Below are 18,544 nucleotides of genomic sequence, written 5' to 3' on the forward strand. Positions count from 1 at the left end.
TTCCAAGGCCCCATGCCTTTACTAATTTTTGCCTGAGCCTGACAGTAAACATTCAGGTGGGCCAAAGGTATTATCTGGGGAGATGGTATCAGGGTTGAAAATAGGACTAGAAAGATGGATCAGAGAAAGAGAGTAGCTCTCAAATATGGGAAAGTATATAAATACCTTTTAACTATAAACCCCATCACAGGACGTTGCCCTCATTGTGGATTAATAATGGTAGGGACTGCCACATTCTCAGAAGGGAGGTTGGGCCAAAATCCTCTAGCACTTGAGGAATATGGGTCTGGCAATGGGTACAGCCTAGAAAGTTCCTAGCTATGACCATAGAATGTGAGCTCAGACCTACAGGGATGCAAAGGTTACACAGGTTCCTGCACTGAATATAGGCTTTGATTCTCTTTATTGAAGAGGTAGTTCTGCAACTAGGCAGAGTAGGAACTTGGTAAGAAAAAAATAAAATGACATTTTGTCACTGGGGAATTTTTTGAAGTGTGACTAAGAAATTTTTGTAATGATTTATAAGAATTTTAAAATCATATCTGAGTTTGTTGGACATACGAGAATGCAGACTTGTTAAGCAATAATGCTTGTATTTACTAAGACTCACTTTGACACTGACATTGCTTTCTCTATTTTAGGTATTATTTTAGTGCATGACTTAACAAATAAGAAGTCATCTCAGAACTTGTATCGTTGGTCATTAGAAGCTCTGAACAGGGATTTGGTGCTAACTGGAGTCTTAGTAACAAATGGGTGAGCCCAGACTACATCACAATTGGTTTGAAATAGTATAGCAATTTTAAGACCTGTCTTAACAAAATGACATTTTGTAATATGTGTGATTTGCAATTATTCTCTCCCAAACTATAGATTGTTTTTATTATCTTAGCAATATCTCTCACAAAACAAGCATGTTTCATTTTGATCAAGTTCAGTTATATTGTGTGGTCCAGGAGGTGGCGCAGTAGATAAGGCTTTGGACTCTCAAGCATGAAGTCCTAAGTTCAATCCCCAGCAGCACATGTACCAGAGTGCTATCTGGTTCTTTCTCTCTCTCCTATCATTGCTCATGAATAAATAAATAAAATCTTTTTTAAAAAAGTTCAATTATATGTTAGGCTTCTGGTATTCTCTTTAAGAATTATTTGCCTAGTTACAGATGATGCAGACTTTCTGATATGTTTCTTCTTGAAATTTTATGGTTTTAAATATACTTTTAGATATGGTTGCCATTTTGAATTAGTTGTAACGTGAATTTGACTTTTGTTAAATAATAGTTATTTGTATTTGACATAACCTTAGTTTATAAGCCTTCAAGTGCTTTTTGTTGTTTGTTTTTTGTCACCAGAATTTCACTGGGTCTTTGCACCTGTACAATTTTAGAGCCCCTGGAAGATTCCAGTTTTTCCCCACCTAGGTAGAGGTGGAGGGAAAACATCAACACACTGATTTGAGTCTAACATACATGGGAGGTACTATGGCACCAGGAGAAGCTCTGTGATGTCACCCTTGAATAAAAAAAAAAAAGTACAAATAAAATATATTACACAAAATCTTTATGTGATGCAGAGTTACTGAATGTAGGATAAATAATCTTAAAAGGAAATGTTACGAATATTGCTCTCAGGGGCCAGGTGTTGGCGCACCTGGCTGAGGGCACATGTTACAGTGTGCAAGGACCCAGGTTCAAGCCCCTGGTCTCCACCTGCAGGGGAAAAGCTTCACAAGTGGTGAAGCAGTGCTGCAGGTATCTCTCTGTTTCCCTCCCTATTATCCCCTTCTCTCTCAATTTCTGACTGTCTCTATCCAACAGATAAAGATTTAAAAAAAATTAAAAAGAAAACAAATATTGCTCTCTTTTAAAGAGAATTTCAGTTTTGAACCCTGTCACCTAAAATCAGGGTTGATATTGGTAAGGAGATTCAAAGGCCTTTTAATAAGACTATTACTAAAATTTTATATAATATAATTTTTTTAAAATGATGTGAGAGGTTGTATAATTCAAAACAGTTGTCCAAAGCTGAATATTAACTGAGGCTCTATAACATTACTGTGAAGGGTGAAGAGTTAGTGATTTTTCATGTGCTTGTACCCACATGGTATAGATTATTCAAAGAGAAAGAAAGATAATATTGGGTCTGGATAGTAGTATACCTGGTTGAGTTCACACATTACCTTGTGCAGAGACAAAGCTTCAGGCCCCCTCTCCTTTCCTGCTGGGGGGATACTTCATGAGCAGTAAAGCAGATCTGCGGGTATCTTTCTTTCTCTCCCCATCTCTATCTCTCCCACCTCTCTCCATTTCTCTCTCTATATATATCTCTGTCTCTATCCAATAGTAATAATTTTTTAAAGATTTAATAATAATAATGACCACCAAGAACAGTAGATTCCTAGAGGCAGCATGAAGCCCCATCAGTAACTCTAATGGCAATTAAAAAGGGAAGGAAGGAAAGCAGGAAGGAAGAGAGGGAGATAACATAATGGTTATACAATGAGGCTCATGCCTGAGGCCCCGAAGTCCCAGATTCAGTCCCCTCTGCACAACCATAAAACAGAGCTGAGCAGTTCTCTAGTAGAAGAAAAAAGAGAGAGAGAGAGAGAGAGAGAAAAGAAAAGGAGAAAAAATGTCAACTGGGTTGTATTGATAGGATTGTGCAATATTGATTTACTGTCATAAGGGTTTACAACAAGAATTTGCTGACTATTGTAAATTGAGCTTAAAACATTTCAGTTCTAAACCTACTTAATTTCTCATATGTGAATAGAATTTAAATTAATTCAACAACACTGGACTCTTGTATTCTTTTCTTTAATAGAAGGAATGCCACTCTATCCTTTGAATAAACATAGAAGCAGAACGGATTGTAATAGTGACCCAAGTCCTTTGAATCCCAAGTATTTTTTATTGTCTATCCTTTGTCTCTTTTGTTTCTCACTCCAGGACTAAAAATTGTTTGGTATATAATTCTTTCCTTTTTTTTTATATTTATTTTGAAATTTATCTGTTTTCTTGCCTTCCCATTCATTGAGTCTGTCTTTGTCCCAAGCTAAATCAGTTTATTCTGCCCTTTGATACTCTTTCTTCTTTTATTGAAATTACCTATTTTTATTCACTCTTCATAGACATAGATTTGTATGGTAACTATACAATTTGTATGTACCACCCCACCCCAGAAAATACTCAGAAGCTTGACATTTTTCTTTTTTCTCTTTTTTTTCTTTGGGGTAAGGCTTTAAGTGCTAAGGACTCCCGAGTTTTCTCTTTACAGAGGCCTGAATCTACTCTGTGCATCTACACAGAAAAATTTCTGAGCTGTTAGCTTTAGAAGAGAGATATTTGGGAGAAGTAAAGTCAGCCTACTTTGATATATCTGGTGGACTCTCCATTATTCAAGTAGCCTATCAAGTAGTTTGAGTAGATAGGAACAGTTGGAAATCACTAGGTTGTGAGGATGGAATCCTAAATGAACAAGTCAATGAACGAAATAAGAGGAATTGACTTACGGGTGATGGACGAGCGAATGTCATCAGTGAACTATTAGTAAAATGGTGCCATAGCTCCAGTAGCACAATCAGTTAGAGCACAGTACTTATACAGTAAAATAGTGTAAACTAAAATAGTGGCATGTAAATATTACACATGTAAATAAGATTGGTTAATCCTGTTCTTTCTCTTCATTATTATTTATCACAGAGATTATGACCGGGAACAGTTTGCTGATAATCAAATCCCACTGTTGGTAATAGGGACTAAACTTGACCAGATTCATGAAACCAAGCGTCAAGAAGTTTTAACTAGGACTTCTTTTATAGCTGAAGATTTCAATGCAGAAGAGATTAATTTGGTGTGTATTTTTATGGATTCATGCTTATATTATTATTAAGTAAAGATAGAGACAAAACTTCAGGGGCCAGACTGTGGCACACGTGGTTAAGCACTCACATTACAGTACTCGAACCAGATTCAAGCTCCTGATCCCCAACTGCAGGAGGAAAGCTTCATGAGTAGTGAAGCAGGTCTGCAAGTGTCCTTCTCTGTGTTTCTCTCTCTCGCGCGCTGTCTCCCCATCTCCTCTCAATTTCTCTTGACCTCTATCTAATAATAAATAAATTAAAATTTAAAAAAAGAATTTGAGAAAAAAATACAAGTCATACATTCTCATGAAAAAAACCTTAAATTTGAAATCAAGCTACTTGGATTCTAGTGCAAAATGTAGTAAGGATTGGAATCAACATAAATTATCAAATGAACACAATCACTTCAGCTTCGTTGTGTGCTACTCTGTTGAAATATATAAACAGTATTCTACAAATAATGTAAATCATTATGTTTTTCTTTTTTTTAATTTTTATTTATAAAAAGGAAACACTGACATAAACCATAGGATAAGAAGGATACAACTCTACACAATTCCCACCACCAAAACTCCATATCCCATCCCCTCCCCTGTTCCCCTCTGGGAATATGGACCCAGGGTCATTATGTTTTTCTTGAGATCTCTTTCTAATTCAGAGGTTAATAGTTTACAGTACTGTTGTTGGCACATGGGTACAATTTCTTATCTCACCATGATAGGTGTCTGTAAAATACTCCACCCCTATCTTGGGTCCATTTTCTTCATCATGTACCAAGACCTGAAAGCCTCCTCAAACCCTTATACCTCACCCTATCCTCCTTCCCCAGAGTCCTTTGCTTTGGTGCAAGACACCAAATCAGTCCAAGTTTTACTTTGTATTTTCCCTTTCTGTTCTTAGTTTTGGAGTTCTGTCCATGAATGAGATCATCCCATATTTACCCTTCTCTTTCTGGTTTATCTTGAGAAGATTTTTTAAGACCACACCAACATCAAGACAATTTAAGTGTCAATGAAGGATCACTAATGCTATACACTGATTATTCTTCCTTAGAAATATCTCATCTTCTTGAACTACAAACTGTTTAATGCTATTAATTTTCAGGCTTTGTCCTCAGCCATGATTAAGATCATCATAGATGGTCCGGGAGGTGGCCCAGTGGCTAAGGCACTAGACTCTCAAGCATGAGGTCCTGAGTTCGATCCCCGGCAGCACATGTACCAGAGTGATGGCTGTTTCTTTCTCTCCTCCTATCTTTCTCATGAATAAATAAATTCTTTAAAAAAAAAAAAGATCATCATAGCATATGACTGTTTTCAGCTTTAAAATCATAGGACTAAAAAAAAATCAACTTTAAGCTTGGTGAAATACCTCACTTGGATAGAGCACTGCTTTGCCATGCATGCTCCCAGGTCCAACTTCAGCCTTCACCACATAGAAAAACAGCTTTGTTGCTGTGAACTCTGTCACCACTCTCTGCAACTATGTTTTTAAAAGAACTCTGCAGAACACTCTCACCCACTATTTAGGTCCTTTTATATCATTACTCCTTCCCCAAAGTTCTTTGCTTTGATGCAGTACACCATGACAGTCCATACTTCACTTTGTGTTCTCCCTCCCATCCCTATCTATTAAATCCTGCCTATAAGTAAGACCATTCCTTATTTGTCCTTCTCTTTTTGGCTTATCTCACTTATTAACATGATGTCTTAAAGTTTGTAACTTTTAATTGTGATTCTTATGTTTTATCTTCTAGGATTGTACAAATACAAGGTACTTAGCTGCGGGTTCTTCCAATGCTGTCAAGCTCAGTAGGTTTTTTGATAAGGTAACTTTAAGTTATTTTAAAATGATATATTATCAGAGCTTAAATTCTTGCTAAAATGCTTTCTCCTTTTATCCTTTCATCCTGAACGTCACAAACTGGATGGTTCTTGTTTTGATCTTTCTTATCTGTTGGTATAAATTGCTCAAGGCCTGGTGACGTATTTATTCTATCACCCATGTTCTCTAATCACTAAAAAGAAAGCAAAAAAAAAAAAAAAAAAAGAAAAAGAAAGAAAGTTACTGGGTTTAAATGGAGGCTTTTAAAAGATACCTAATTCCCTTGCTTCAAACAGTGTGTCTCTCCTTACTTTTTATTTTTTACTCTTTTTATACTTATTTACCCTTTCAACCTGTATAAAAAACACTGAATTGAGAAAACTGTTTAACCAAAACCCAAGTTCTTTTTGATCTCTCAGCAATTAATATTCTCCACATAAACACTGCTGTTTTTAGGTTATATCACTTCCTTAATTTCCTAATGTTTTCATATCAGAAAACACTGCATTCCAATTATTGACTTTTTGCAAGCACCTGTTGTCCTGAATTAGAATTAAAATGTAGGATGACTCAGCACAATCATAAATTACAACACTTTTCATCTTTTCTTCCCAAGTCTTTATGACATGTGAAGCACATATGGTACCACATGTAATTTCACCAAGTTCAAGTTATTTTCCAATGTTAGCATTGTGCAGTGAAGCAAAATAAGGTTTTTCGATATATTTCCTTTTTAAATGTTACTTTCAAAGAAAACATCTCCCATCTCACAATTCTTAATAAATTATTTTTCTTTGAGGACTTATTTGACCCTTTTCTCAGTATGTCACATTAAGATAAGCCCTCTTCACCTGTCCCTGTTTCATAACAGACCACTGAGAAATTTGCATCATTACATAACATCCTATCTGGTTTGCAGCAAATAGGGTACAGGGGTTTTAAGACACATGAGGTCTTAGAATAGCCATAATCCCTCAGGCTAGGTGATTGGTAACTTCTTCCACTTATATCAGTCATATATACTATTGATAGCATTTTCTAACTGCCATGACATGAAAAATGTTAGAAACATTGCAAAGAACCATATTTTCTCTCTACATTATTTTTGAGCTTAAATTATAAGAATTCCCTTGTATAAATCTAAGACTCTCATCTGATTAAAAAAAAAAAATTCTATCCCCAGATAGCCATATCTTATTGATGTACATCTAATGTGGAAAAAAGATCACACAACATATTGTTCACATATTTTTAAACATTTAGTGGGGTATATAGCATAATGGTTATACAAAGAGACTGTCATGCCTGAGGCTCCAAAGTCCCAGGTTCAACCCCACACACCACCATAACCTAGAACTGAACAGTGCTGTGGTTTTAAAAAAAAAAAAAAAAAAATGTGTGTGTGTGTGTGTGTGTGTGTGTGTGTAGCACACATGCCACCCGGGCAAGGGGGGGGATCCAACATTTTAACCACTTCTTGGACCGATGTTTATTTTTTTAAATAAATCTTCATTTCCTATTTCTTTCTTTTCTTTATTTGATAAAGAAAGGGGGGGAGGAGGAAGAGAGACCCCTACAGCATCCCCCTCCACCCCCCCCCCGCCACAGGTTGGAATCAGGGATTTGAACCTGGGTCCTCGACATAGTGGTATGTGTGCTCTACCAGGAGCACTACTGCCACCAAACACAGTAAATTTTAAATAATTTATTGAACTGGTATAGTAACTCCCCTAGGTAGAACTCCTACTTTGTCAAGCATATAACTCAGGTTCAAGCCCAGCCTTGGAGGAAGTTTTGGTGCTGTAGTATATTTTCCTCTTTCTAAAAAAAAATTAGCTACATGGTGAAGCCCCAGCAGCAACAACAAAAAGCTGTTTCTTAAAGTTGAAACAAATATATGTAAGAAGTGACATCCTAGAAAAACAGTGGGGACCAGGGGTGGTGCACCTGGTTAAGCACTTATATTATAATGTTCGAGGACCCAGGTTAAAGCCCCTGACCCCTGCCTACAGGGAGAAAGTGTCACAAGTGGTGAAGCAGGGTTACAGGTATCTCTCTATCTCCCCCACCCCTTTCAATTTCTCTCTGTCTCTATCCAATAATAAATAAATAATTTTTTTAAAGAAAGAAACAGAGGAATATAGATTAGCATGACCTAAACTGTTGGACAAGGCTTTACAAAAAGAAAAAAAAAAAAAAAGTCAGAGAAATTGGTAAGAGAAAGACATTGTAAGTTTAAGGATAAAATTAAGGATAAGGAATCAGGAAAAACATGAAATAATTTCTCTTCATTGCCAAAATCACAATGAAAGTTAACTAATAGATTAAAGAGGTTGGCCAGACTTCTAAATTAGGATAGTTGCTTGAAACCAGGGGTACACGAAGGTGATTTTACCCACATTTCAATACTTCCTATTTTCTGTGAAATTTTCTTCTCCAAGAGGGCCTCTTGTTCAGATTCCTTTTGCTAGTAGAAATTCCTCCGCACTCTAGAATTATGAGATTTTCTGGTTCTCATGGAGTCAGTATTTTGCCCAGCATACTAATCACAAACCAAATCTTCTACCTTTGAGGCTAGTGAATGAATACACGCTTACCTTGTGCTCCCTGGCCATAGTGTTGGAGCTATAGAGAATCCAGATGGCATAGCTATTGAGCAGAGCAAGCAGGTACAGCACTGAAATATGCTCTGCTTTTATGCAGAGAATTTCTTAGTTTCATAATTCTAAATTCCAGTGTTTATAGAGTTCATCTGCTAAACAGTCTTCTTACTTGATTCACTTTTCTTGATCCAAACAGCTCTATATAAAGAAAACCATACTGCTTCTGCATAAAACGATTGCAGTTTCTCAAGTGTTAAAACATAATTCATTATTTAAATTTTTATCATTGAAAGTATTGTAGTCTTAAATTCATTGTGTTAGATTATATATTTTGAGAGGGATTTTTTTTCCCCCAGTTTTAGCTCAGATTTATTTCTCCAAAGAATTCACCTTAGCCTTCGGAATCATTTTCATTTCTTTTTTTTTTTTCTTTATTGGGGGATTAATGTTTTATAGTAGACAGTAAATACAGTAGTTTGTACATGCATAATTTGAGAGGGATTTTGACCACTAGTAGTAATGGATTTGTGGTTATACCTTATTTCTCCTATTGGCCAAGTACAGCTAGTTCTGAAACTAGGAATTTAGGACATAGGTCAAGCCCATAAAATAAACTAATTGACTGCTTTCCATGTTATATCGTATGTCTACATTGAGAAAGGGTGGAATTTACCACTGCATTTAATAGAGGGGTGTGGAAATTCATTCTGTTACACAGACTCTTCCTTAAGGAATAGCTGCACTGCTGTCATAGTACAAGTGCTTATGTCAGTTTATTTATTTGGCTATGGTGTTTATTTTTTATCTATTGTTAATGCTTTTTTGAAGTGAAAATATTCCTTCAGTCCTGACCTCATTAGCACCAGATCTAATTTACTGTATTATGTGTATGACTATTGAAAAGATTCTTTTCAAAATGTATTTACTTATTTATTTGTCTTTAAGAAAGAGGGGCAAATCAGACACCGCTCAGCTCTGGCAGATGGTGATGTCATTGGTTAAATCTGGTGCGTCTGGCATGAAAGTTCTGTACACAAAAATGGAAGATATTTCCCTGACTCTGAAAAGACTCTTAGTTTAGATATATACCTCACAATGCCACTAGTGACCATGCAGTTAATCACTTTCTCCAGCTATGTTTGCTAAACTCTTAAAATCATTATTTCTCACAGGTCATAGAGAAGAGATACTTTATAAGAGACAATAATCAGGTCAGTATCCTTTTATTTCTAGATATAATGGGCTCTTAAATTTGGAGACAGGTGACTTCCAAATTTATTTTCAGAGTGATTAAAAGAACTGTGAGTAGGAGGAGTCCTTTGTAGGCACAAGCAGCTGGTTTTCTTCTGTCCTGGTAAAGTAAAATAAAATAAAGTAAGATTAAAGGTAAACAAGGTCTACACCACAAAAAGAATTTAGGGATTAGGCGACATTATAAAATAACAGGAGAAAATCATAAAGAGTATCTTAATGTAAATAATTTATATAAAAACCCACTAGATGAGTATAATGAGAGCTGTCTTCATCCTCTGATTTAGATGACTCCATCTGCAGTTTTTTGGCAGATGTTTTCTATTTTGGTAGAAAATATTTTTTAATCTGTTAGTTTTTGAGTAAAATTTCAGAATAGTGGTTCTTTGAAGATCCACAGACCAAATTAAAAAATAGAAAATAAGGAGGAAGATATTAAGGCTATTAGTATTAGAACTCTGCCTGCTTGAGACTTAATAGATTATTTTTATTCTCTACAGATTCCAGGTTTTCCTGATCGAAAAAGATTTGGGGGAGGAACATTAAAGAGCCTTCATTATGACTGAATTGCACTCCTTTTGGAAGTCTGAGCAAGCAGTGACAGTTTTCACAGCTTTCTTTTTGCTGTGTTGATTATTAATGTCTCAGCCTTTTAACAACATTGTCTTAAAAATGCCACCCTTCAGCCTCACCCTTTAATGGAAAGCTGAAAGAAAGTGAGTGTGGAAGGTCCAAGCTGTCCCCATTCTCTGTTCTTCGCCTTTCTGCCTCTGTTTATAGGTTATGTAAAAGCTTTGTGGAAACATGAGATGTTATCAGAAATGTTGGAGTAAATGAGCAGTAACAGAATGCTGCAATGAATTTCTTTTCTTTATTGGGGGTTAATGATTTACAGTCAATAGTAAAATATAGTAGTTTATACATGTGTAACATTTCTAAGTTTCCAAATAATAATTCAGCCTCCTCTAGGTCCTTCTCTGTCATCATGTTCCAGGACCTGAGCCCTCCCTCCTCACCCCAGAGTCTTTTACTTTTCACCAAACCTAGTCCAAGTTCTGCTTTGTGTTTTCTTATTTTTCAACTTATTATTATTATCGGTAGTAGTGATTTAATAATGACCGGCAAGATTGTGGGATAAGAGGGGTACAGTTCATACAGTTCTTACCACCAGAGTTCTGTATACCATCCCCTCCATTGGAAGCTTCCCTATTCTTTATCCCTCTGGAGTATGAACCAAAGATCTCTATGGGGCACAGAAGGTCAGAGGTCTGGTTTCTGTAATTGCTTCTCCGCTGGACATGGGTGTTGGCAGATCAATCCATACCCCCAACTTGCCTCTACCTTTCCCTTCCCTAGTGGGGTATGGCTCTGAGGAGGAGAGGTTTCAGGACATATTGTTGAGGTCATCTGCCCAGGGAGGTCAGGTTGGTGTCATGATAGTATTTTTCAGCTTCTATCCATGAGATCATCCCCTGTTCATCCTTCTCTTTCGCTGCTGTGAAAATTTACTCTTACCTAGAACTGGAGGGTTTATCTGGGTCTGTAATTTTCCCACACTCATTACTGAATGCTTAATTAAGTAGTTCAACAATGTATATCTATTGTTTTACCTTCTTGAAGGGAAAACATGTTAACCAGTCCTGAGCTGTCCACCCCAGACAATCTCTGTCATTTTCAAATAAGCCATGGATGTGAGGGCGATCTGGCTGCGACATCTGTCACCCCATTGATCCGCCAGGGTTGATTCAGCTGATCTGGCTGGCTAGGCGGGTGTCCCCTTCCTCCCTTACCACTCCTTGTGCTTCCCTCCCGAAGCTGCGCACTCCGTCGAAGAGGACTGACGGGTCTTCAGTCAAGGGTATACGAGTAGCTGCGCTCCCCTGCTAGAACCTCCAAACAAGCTCTCAAACAAGCCAAGTGGTGTTATTTGTCTCCACCCTCATCACACACAAGAATTCCTAAAATAGCAGCCCTTGTCTCTCTTTCCTTTCCTTTGCAAGTGGCTCAGTGGCTGGAGGAGGCGAACTAATAGCTCAAGTTAAATATAAATAGATCAATAATACATAGAGAACAGCAGTACCAGAAAAGAAGAATTCTACAAGAAATTGACAGCTCACTAAATCCTTTACTCTTTAGCTTCCAGCTGTCTGCACTTTTACTATTTTACATTTAGAAATAGGTAGAATGAAATCTAAGACCTGCACAAGGCATTAAAGAGATTTATTGGTTTTTCGGGGGGGGGTTGTTTGTTTGTTTGTTTGTTTCTAAAGGAAATGTTAACTCCTAAAATGTCTCTTAACTGTAGTCAGTAAACTAAGAATATTATTATGTCTGCAATGTGTTTATGGAGCAAAGTAAAAAATAAGAACCTTAGCAATGCATTTACATGAATTGTAGAATTCTTTATCTATTGGATAGAGACAGCCAGAAATCAAGAGGGAGAGGTTATAGAGAGGGAGAGAGAAAGAGAAACACCTGCAGCCCTGCTTCACCACTCATAAAGCTTTCCCCCTGCAGGTGGGGACTGGGGGCTTGAACCCAGGTCCTTGTGCATTGTAATACATGTGCTCAACCAGGTGCGCCACCACCGGCCCCCGTATAAGAAGTATAAGAATTGTAGAATTCTTATACTTCATAATCCAAAGCGTTTGGCTTTTTTTTTCTTTTTTTTTTTTTTGAGGAGGAAGCATAATGTGTTTGTATATATGCATAATTGTTCATTGTTATTTTTTAAACTATCTTTCTTTGCTCGTTTAACTGTCTGCCTCAGTTATCTAACATATAAACTGGGTTTTCAAATTTTTTTTAATAAACACTAACTTCTCACCCATAATCTATGGCCCTGCTGCAGAACTTTGTACTCCTCATTTTGCTTCATATTAAAATAAAATAATAAATACTAAGCTTCTCATTTTTTAAGTAGAGAAAAAAAAACACTGAAGTTAATTTCCATTTCATGTTAATTAAATTTCAGAAGTACTTTGGAAATCAAGGTATGCTGAAAGGATATAATAGAGTCTGCTTTTAGAAAAATGGTCTTGGGAATATGGAAAGGATGTTTGAAGCACTTTTCATCAGTTAAAATATTCTCCAGTCTTTCTTCACATCCTCCCCCACAAGACTTAACTCTGATTTCTTTTTTGACATAAAGGAGAACTATGCAAATCAGGATCTGTATGTAGAATCTGGCACAAGTGTGTTGTGACAGGGCTGAGCAATTTGGAAGTAGAAACCAGATACATACAGGAGAACCCAAATCAACTAAAACTCTTTATATTCCTCTTTTTAAAAATAAATCAATAGCCCTTTCTTTCTCATCTCTTTCTTCCTCTTAATTTAAAAAAAAAAAAAAAAGTCTACCCCAATAGCTTTGTCCTCTTTTTTAAATTTTTATTTATTTATTATTGGGTAGAAACAAAGAAATTGAAAGGGGAGGAGGAAGTAGAGAGGGAAAAAAACAGAGACTCCTGTAGCCCTGCTTCAACCCTTGTGAAGCTTCCCCCCTGTAGGCGGGGACCAGGGGCTTGAACCCAGGTACTTGTACACTATAATGTGTGCACTTAACAAGTTGCGCCACCACCTGGCCCCGGTCTTCTTCATTTAAAAAAAAAAAAAAGCAGCCCATCACTAATAGTGTCAGGTACAACCTGAAAAATTAATAGTACTCCTCAACTCCTTTTCTTCTTACTATTTAGGCTTAACTCCCTGAATTACAGCTTTCTAAGAAAAAAAAAAATTTATAACCTGAAGTAAAATTCTTCCACTACTAGCTGCAAAATAAGACTCTTGCCACATGAATATTTTAAAAGAATTCTTCAGAAAGAGTGATTAAAACCAAAATTTTGTTAATTCCCTCCCAACTCCTGCTTGTAAAAATTACTTTTAGAGGGACACTCCTGCAGTGCTGGTGGGAATGTAAATTGGTCCAACCCTTGTGGAAAGCAATTTGGAGATTTCTTAGAACACTAAAAATAGACCCTACCCTATGACCCAGCAATTTCTCTCCTGGGGATTTTATCCAAGGGAAACAAAAACACCTATCAGAAGAGATCCGTGTATACCTGTGTTCATAACAGCACAGTTTATAATCACCAAAACTTGGAAACAACCCAGATGTCCAACAACAGATAAGAGGCTTTAAAAAACTGTGATATATATACAAGGTGGAATACTAATTCGCTGTTAAAAATGATGAAGTCGTCTCCTTTGCATCATCTTGCATGGAACTAGAAGACATCATATTAAGTGAGATAAGCCAAAAACAGAAGGACAGATACTGAATGATCTCACTTATATACAGAACTTAATAAATAGGGACAGGAAGGGAGAGAACAAAGTGAATCGTAAACTGGACATAGTATATAGCATCAAAGCAAAGAACTTCCATGGAAAGGAGGGGGAAAGAAGGGTGGAAGAGAACTTTGAGGTCCCAGTGTATAGTGAAATTATACTCAAGTGACAATGACTGTACTGTAAAGCATTCATCCCTTCAAAAAAAGAAAGAAAGAAAGAAAGAGCCTCTAGATAACCAAAAAGTTTTGCTTGTTTTTTCCTATTGTGACTTGGGTCTCTAGCCAGTGTTCTAACTCATTGTAGAAGTGGCTGGACATGAAGGCATAAAGCTACTCATTTATCCCTCTCGTGGTAAAACCCTTAGTTGAAATCCAGCTAAGGATTTGGATTGGTCTGTCTACCTTTATCTTCTAAAAAGAACTGCCCGTGGGTGCTGGAAAGATAGCATAATGACTGCAAAAATATTTCCGTACCTGAGGCCCAGATTCAATCCCTAGCACTACCACAAGCTGAGCAGTACTTTGGTTAAAAATTAATTAATTAATAATACCCCTAAAGAAGTTTGTCATATCAGCTTTACCTGAGTTCTCAAAAACCCTCAAACTTGAGGTGTCCATGACATATTCCAAGTGTTTTGATAGTATTTTTTTAATGTTTTTTTTGTTGTTTTTTTTTTAGAAAGGGATGTTAGAAGACAGGAATAGAGTTCACCCAGTAGGGCTTTTTTTTTTTTTTTTTTTTTTTTACCAGAGCACGATTCAGCTCTGGCTTATGGTGGTGCAGGGGATTGAACTTGGGACTTTGGAGCCTCAGGTACAAGTGTCTCTTTGCATAACCATTATGCTATCTCCGCCTGCTCGTGTTTTGATAGTATTATTTTTTTGTCTACTTTGAAAATTGGACTGCTTGGGACTAACATAGGCCATGGGACTACAATGGGAAGGTCCCACCACTGTCATAATCTGAGCTGTTGAGACTTCACATCAGCTGTGTACTTAGCACCCAGAGTAGGTAGGGCTTTACATGCATACTTAATAAATGCATGTTTAACTGGGAAATTTAAGGCACAGGTAGAAACTATTTTAAGAAGTTAAAAGTCTAACATTACTTTGATTTGGTGTCTGTTCAAATTCAAAGGTGGATACTGTTTAGGGAGAAGGAAATAAAAAATTCATTTTTCTATAGTCCCAAGACAGAATTAAATTACTGTGCTAAGAGGTTTCTGGGGTCAGGGGAGGTGGTTCAGTGCATAAAGTGCATGCTTTCCAGGCAACGTGCCCTGGGTTCAGCTCCTGACACCACAGAGCACTGAGGAGAGGTGGAGCTCCAGAATGGCGGTGTCATGATGCTGTGTCTCTTCTTTGCTTTCTTTCTCTTGTAAAAATGGCGTCAGGATCCCAGTTTGAGGCCCCAGCTCCCCACCTGCAGGGGAATCACTTCACAAGTGGTGAAGCAGGTCTGCAGGTGTCTATCTTTCTTTCCCCTTCTCTGTCTTCCCCTCCTCTCTCCATTTCTCTCTGTACTATCTAACAACGACATCAATAACAACAGTAATAACTACAACAACAATAAAAAGACAACAAGGGCAACAAAAGAAAAAATAAATAAATAAAATTTTTTTAAAAATCAGTGAGGACCAGTAAGATAGATCACCTGGATAGTGCTCATGCTTTGCCATGCTCGAGACCTAGGTGCCAGCCTCAGAACCTTGCCAGGTGATCTATCTGGGTAAGAAAGCTCACCCACTCCTCAAGTTCTTCTCTGGCAAGATGGCTAGATATGTGAGATCCAAATTTGAGCCCCCAAGTTCCTTGGTCCTAAGGGAAGACCTTGGTACTATGATGTCTTTCTGTCTTTGTGTCTTTCTCTCTGAAATAGCCTGGAATAGTGAATCCCGCCAACAATAAATAAATTAATACATACATACATGCCAGTGATTCTATCAATAATAGCTTTGTAACAAAGCCCTATGAATTACTGTCTAATTATTCCCTTATAGTAAAATCAGAAAAAAATACTAATTGAGTTGTTGATTTGATAAGTCATTAAAAACAGTATTTAGGGTGCTTGCTTCAGGAGCACATATACTAAAATTGGAAGAATAGAAGATTAGCAAGACCCCTATACAAGGATGAAACTCAAATTTATAAAATATTTTCTTTTTTATTTGTATATAAATCTATTTTTATTAATGTCAAAGTAATAGTTCTCTAATTTATCAGCTTGGACAGGTAGAACCTTTTTTAATTTTTTTTCTCTTCTTTCTCTGGGTTTTGATGGAATTCAGAATCCTCTGGTCAGTGTGGGGTCAAAGGAACCCTCCTGCACTGCTGGTGGGAATGTAAATTGGTCCAACCTCTGTGGAGAACAGTCTGGAGAACTCTCAGAAGGCTAGAAATGGACCTACCCTATGACCCTGCAATTCCCCTCCTGGGGATATATCCTAAGGAACCCAACACATCCATCCAAAAAGATCTGTGTACACATATGTTCTTGGCAGCACAATTTGTAATAGCCAAAACCTGGAAACAACCCAGGTGTCCAACAACAGATGAGTAGCTGAGCAAGTTGTGGTATATATACACAATGGAATACCACTCAGCTGTAAAAAATGGTGACTTCACTGTTTTCAGCCGATCTTGGATGGACCTTGAAAAAATCATGTTGAGTGAAATAAGTCAGAAACAGAAGGATGAATACGGGATGATCTCACTCTCAGGCCGAAGTTGAAAAACAAGATTAGAAAAGAAAACACAAGTCGAACCTGAAATGGAATTGGAGTATTACACCAAAGTAAAAGACTCTGGGGTGGGTGGATGGGTGGGGAGAATACAGGTCCATGAAAGATGATGAATGACATAGTGGGGGTTGTATTGTTAAATGGGAATCTGGGGAATGTTATGCATGTACAAACTATTGTATTTACTATTGAATGTAAAACATTAATTCCCCAATAAAGAAATAAATTATTAAAAAGAAAAAAAAGAATCCTCTGGTCATCTTTCCCTAACATTTACCCCCCTGGGAATATGGACCAAAATTCTTTCTGGTACATAAGGTTGGAGTTCTGGCTTGTGTAATTGCTTCTCTGCTGGACATGGGTGTTGGCAGGTCGATTCATACCCCCAGCCTGTTTCTATCTTTCCCTAGTGAGGTTGGGCTCTGAAGAGGTGAGACTTCAGGACACATTGGTGAAGTCATCTGCTCAAGGGCTTCAGGATGAAATCATAGTAACATCCTCAATTTGGTGGCTTCAATGCAATAAAATATGAAGCAGGACAGAGAAGAAGAACATAAAATGAAACTTGGACTGGGCATAGTATAATGTACCAAAGCAAAGGATTCTGGGAAAGGAGAGGGAGGAAGGGAGGGAAGAAAACACTGGGGGTCTGGTGCATAATGAAATTGTACACATGTGTCAATGACTGCATTAGAATTCCCCCCCCCAATAAAAATAAAAGAAAATGTATGCAAAAATTAAGCAGTAAACTTTTTCCTCTTCTTATTTCTTTTCCTCTTTTTTCCCCTCAACCCTCAAAGACTTACTTCCAGGTTAAATCAAGATTCAAAACCCAAAGAATTCATAAACTCAGATATGCCCCAAATACTTTTCTTGAATTAACTTTGATTTGAAGTCTGCATACTGGAGAAATAATAGAAATTAAGCCTCAGTTAAACTGTGGTCTAGCCATGTCCCCATATTCCTCCCATGATTGTACATGGATGCCAGAAAGTTTATATAATAGTACACTGTCTCTGTCTATACTGACATAGTAGGTAAGATGTCTGATAGGCTATCCAATCCACAGTATAAATCCACATAATCTGCTACCAACCTGCTACTTATTTCTATTACATGGCCCCTTTAATCAGGTTCTCTCTGTACTAACAGTTCAGATGCAGGCAAATCATTCTGCTGCTGTGTAGAATGTTGGAGGCTGGGGATATCTGGATATTGCTTGGCCACATCTGAAGTCAGGGTTTCAAACTGGCAGGCAATATCCCCTTAAAAACTGCATGCATTTGTTGATGTGTTATATTAGTTGTCATTCCTTAAACCACCTCAAAACTTAGTATAAAATTCACACCATACTATTCACTCACAAGTCAGAGGTAATAGGGCTGATATCCTAAGACAGAGTCTGATAAGCTAACTTGTGCATGCTCTGTCACACATAGTTCTGTAGGGAAATGGACTTCTTTCCTCAAAGGAAAAAAACAAATAAAAGATGGTCACATTCAGCAAACATGTCAGTGCTATCCCCATAAACCCTCTCCTCAACTCCTCATCCTCCAGGTGCCAGACATGAAAATCATTGAAGGATGTGCTGAGAGAAAGAACCAAGCTCTTCTCATCAATGAACCAGCACCTGCATCCACTGCCTATATTTCTCTCCCACCCCATGTCCACCCATAAAAGCCCAATGCACACTTACCTCAGGGCTGAGACTTTATTTCTTGCCTCTGGCTCTCCTCTTCCTTTGAAGAGTATAAACTTTCTTTTTTCTTTTTCTTTTTCCTCCAGGGTTATTGCTGGGCTCCGTGCCTGCACCATGAATCCACCGCTCCTGGAGGCCATTTTTCCCCCTTTTTGTTGTCCTAGTTGTTGCAGCCTCGTTGCGGTTATTATTGCCATTGTTGACGTTGCTTTGTTGTTGGATAGGACAGAGAGAAATGGAGAGAGGAGGGGAAGACAGAGAGAGAGGGGAGAG

The 18,544-nt window shown here is 37.5% G+C and overlaps 1 protein-coding gene and 1 non-coding gene across 2 annotated transcripts in view; both read left to right on the plus strand.

The window, feature by feature from the left end:
• Nucleotides 1-12,438, plus strand: part of RABL3 (RAB, member of RAS oncogene family like 3) — a 53,328-nt gene extending 40,890 nt beyond the window's left edge. Inside the window, exons 4-8 of the mRNA XM_007536069.3 lie at nt 642-756; nt 3,701-3,851; nt 5,618-5,689; nt 9,461-9,499; nt 10,040-12,438. Of these exons, the coding sequence (XP_007536131.1) occupies nt 642-756; nt 3,701-3,851; nt 5,618-5,689; nt 9,461-9,499; nt 10,040-10,105 (443 nt within the window). The 3' untranslated portion in view covers nt 10,106-12,438. The remainder of the gene's footprint in view (nt 1-641; nt 757-3,700; nt 3,852-5,617; nt 5,690-9,460; nt 9,500-10,039) is intronic.
• Nucleotides 12,439-15,895: 3,457 nt separating this feature from the next.
• On the plus strand, nt 15,896-15,998 carry LOC132540561 (U6 spliceosomal RNA). Its single transcript, XR_009551760.1, has one exon. It is a non-coding gene; the product is annotated as a U6 spliceosomal RNA (small nuclear RNA).
• Nucleotides 15,999-18,544: the final 2,546 nt, after the last annotated feature.

The sequence above is a fragment of the Erinaceus europaeus genome, chromosome 9 (genome assembly GCF_950295315.1).
Source record: "Erinaceus europaeus chromosome 9, mEriEur2.1, whole genome shotgun sequence".
NCBI lineage: Eukaryota > Metazoa > Chordata > Mammalia > Eulipotyphla > Erinaceidae > Erinaceus > Erinaceus europaeus.